This window comes from Sinocyclocheilus rhinocerous, unplaced genomic scaffold (assembly GCF_001515625.1).
Source record: "Sinocyclocheilus rhinocerous isolate Xijiao unplaced genomic scaffold, SAMN03320098_v1.1 scaffold5813, whole genome shotgun sequence".
Classification (NCBI taxonomy): Eukaryota; Metazoa; Chordata; class Actinopteri; order Cypriniformes; family Cyprinidae; genus Sinocyclocheilus; species Sinocyclocheilus rhinocerous.
In genome coordinates, this window is record NW_015666086.1 from 43730 (window position 1) to 47118 (window position 3389).

The 3389-nt window shown below is 35.8% G+C and overlaps 1 protein-coding gene across 1 annotated transcript in view; it reads left to right on the top strand.

Moving 5' to 3' along the window:
- Positions 1-3161, top strand: part of LOC107731702 (sorting nexin-25-like) — a gene marked incomplete at its 5' end in the record, with an annotated part of 46583 nt that extends 43422 nt beyond the window's left edge. The window contains 2 exons of the mRNA XM_016542848.1: positions 724-824; positions 2613-3161. Coding sequence (XP_016398334.1) covers positions 724-824; positions 2613-2678 — 167 coding nt within the window. The remainder of the gene's footprint in view (positions 1-723; positions 825-2612) is intronic.
- Between the last annotated feature and the right edge of the window lie 228 nt (positions 3162-3389).

Consider the following 3389-nt stretch of genomic DNA (forward strand, 5'->3'; position numbering starts at 1 on the left):
TTCTCGGGGTCTGAATCTGGCTCAAATTGATATGGCAATATTGACGCCATCCTTGACTATACCGGAGCAGACGGAACTTGCTGCTTTGGCAAGGGGCGTACTGAAACACCATCTAAGCTCTTTGCCAATCACAACGCATTGGGACAGCTAACCAATCACAAAACATTTCGTTTATCAGAAGGCAGGCCTTCATTAAACACCGAACTAATTGAGCCGTTTGTGCCAGACTGGGGAGAAAGGTATTGTAATAATGTAAATTATGTGAAAAATAATGCGTTTTTTTTAACCACCAAGCATGAGAGCATGCTCTAGTACACCCCCAAAACAAAATCAAGACTTTGTAAAAGAACATAATAGGACCCCTTTAAAATCCAAATGAATACAAAAACTAACCCTGTGCCGATTCAGTCACCTTGGAAAAAGGTTTTATTTTGTGCTAAAGTGCGACGCTGTTAATGTAAAAGGCTTCATTGCTGTTTCTGCCTGCATGGCGCTTTTTAATTAGAGCGGGACACTTAAAACACACTCCAGCGAGAGCAATTACACCTGCCTGAGCTCAGAGCGCTTGACAATACTGCTTCACTCTCCAGCTCTCACAGGCCCACACTACAGAGACTCGCCACGATCAAAACTGCTTTTTAATGAGGAATTCAATCTTTCGTTGGAAAGCTGGACAGCAGAGACTGTGTAATGAGAGCAAAAATGCTGTTTTTTGTTGTTTAGATGCACTTCAGAATCTCGTGGGGCAGCAGAACGCCAGATACGGGATCATCAGGATCTTTAATGCACTTCAGGAGACCAGTGCCAACAGACATCTTCTCTACGTAAGTCACCCAGCGCTCTGGGACTGACCGTTAACCTTGCTCCAGTTTATTTATATCTCAGGCTTTCACTTTCAGTCAGCGGATGTTCTCGTTTCTGCTTTCTGTTGAAATACTCTCATGACACGACAGATTTACATCTTTCACAGGGAAAGTGGCAGGAATGAACCTGAATGGAGTGTCACTCAAGCTGTTGAAGACAAGATAAAGATTAAACGTACTTGACAAATAAATGTCTCTGTTTCTGTTGCTAATTCATCAGCACATGTTATTCGGAGGAAGTGTAATCTTCATTGCATTGGAACTTTCTTTGCCTCTGAAACAACTAATGTAATAAAGGCCATGCGGACAGATAAATTAATCTTAACCAAAAATCTTGTAGCCTGGCATCTTCCATCCACCGCATTTAATTTCTGCGGAATATAGAGCTGAACAGTGAGTTGACTGCATGCTTTTTTTTTTTTTAGCAGCCTTGGTTTCAGAAAGTGTTTTTCACATTCATTTTATCCATAGAGATTAAAAATCCCTAAAATAAAGGGTTTTTAAAGTGCCCCTATTATGGGTAATGAAAGGTTCATATTTTGGTTTTGGGAGTCCCCAACAACAGGTTGACATGCATGCAAGGCCAAAAAACACTTTCATTGTCTTGCAATATGCATTCATTTTTACCTTACTTGCTCAACGACTCCCAAACGATTCGCTCAACGATTAATTTTTCCAAACCCCTCCTTTGCGTGACGCTAATCTGCGGTGAATGGTCCGATTGGTCTCATTTTCATTTCATCATGCCTGTAATGCCTGATAAAGCAGCTTACCGCTCCAAAAGCTGCACCTAGTGGCAAAGAATGAATTTGCATTTTCATTCAGACTAACGCGAAAAGACCAACAAGTGGGCGGGCAATATGCTAATGTTTCATGTTGACCTCAACATGAAACGGCTTGGGATTAATTTTAAAAACGACTGGTTTCAGTGATTCAGAGTCGACTCTTTCTTTTGAGAGACAATTACTTTAAACACTGTGCACTTTCAGATTTAAAACTTTGCAGGATGTTTTCATTCACTTAGAGCTGTGTTACACACTGCATGAAAGGTTATTTTCAAAAATCCATAATAGGGGCACTTTAAGCCATGAACCAAACCAACACTACAAACTTGATGAAGTATTTGAAAATTGGGAAATAAAACAGAAAGGTACTAAATACAAGACCTCAATTACTTTAGTATACCTCAATTCTTTTATCCCATGTGGCATTAAAATGTATTATACATTCAAAATATATTTAAACATATATTATTATATTAATATTTAGCAATATATTTATTATTTGTTAAATTTATTATTATATTTCTATATATTCTATTATTTATTTTAATATTTTATTTATATTTATTTCAATAACATTTAATATATTTCAGGACAATTCTGATCTTTTTATTATTAATATTATATATTTTTTTTCAAATATGCAAGGACACTCAATTATGTGTTTTTATGTTCCCTTTAAAATTAAATTTTGCTATGGAGAAAATTAAAGGGAAGTTAACTTGTGGAAGCCAGCTGTTTTATTCTAATTGACTGTGAACATGCCACATTTTTAAGCTACATTTTAAACTAAATTAAATTAAAATTTACTCTAAATTGCTTTAAAATATATAGCTTTAACATAGATGCCTAATTTTGCTATGATCCAGTTTTCCAGGCTCCTAGTTTTACGTGATAATACTGTAGCGCCATCTAATGGTGAAATGATGATTAATGTATTGATGAAGTTTTCTCCTTTTCTCCTCAGATCTTGTTGGAGATGCTGCTTAAAGAACTCTATCCCGAGCTGAGCGTGGAGGCCGTACAGGCCTGAACATCCTCACATCACATCAGAGGCTCAGGATGTGTTTCTCTAATGTGCTGGATGGCTGTTTGTGGTGTTACATTTTTTTTTTCGTTCTGTTGTTTTATTTCTAAAACACTTGACTGACTCTGTAGTGCTGGATCTAGGAAGCGTCATGAATATGTTTGTGTTTTAATCCGTTGATGTGTTTCTCTCTGGTGAGATTGGAGGAACGGACCACATCCACTGCCAGCTGTCATCTTCTGCTTTTCTTTCTCTCTTTTGTTTTCTTCTAGGGGGTTTTGCTGTGTAATGTGAAGAACAGTGGAATGAGTGTTACACATCTGTAAAAAGAAGAACCCAGACCTCTGTAAACTCCCTACATATTATTGTGACCATTATGAAAGCTTTTAATCGTGCAATATGTCATGTACAGTTATTGTGAAGGTTCTGTTTGTGATATTATAATTAATATTGTTATTATTATAGAATTTTATTTTTACCAAAATAGACTAGAGCATTTATAAGCAATAAAATGCAAAAGAAGATTTGCCATGTGTTGTGTCTTTAATATAATGTGATATTAAATGTATACATTAAAATGCAATTCATATTTTAAACTTTAATACAATTTCTTAGTTTCAGTTGTTTTCATTTCACAGCTTAAACATTTCTTAGTTTCAATAGTTTTTAGTTTACAGTTTCTTAGTTTCAATATTTATTTATTTATTTTACTTATTC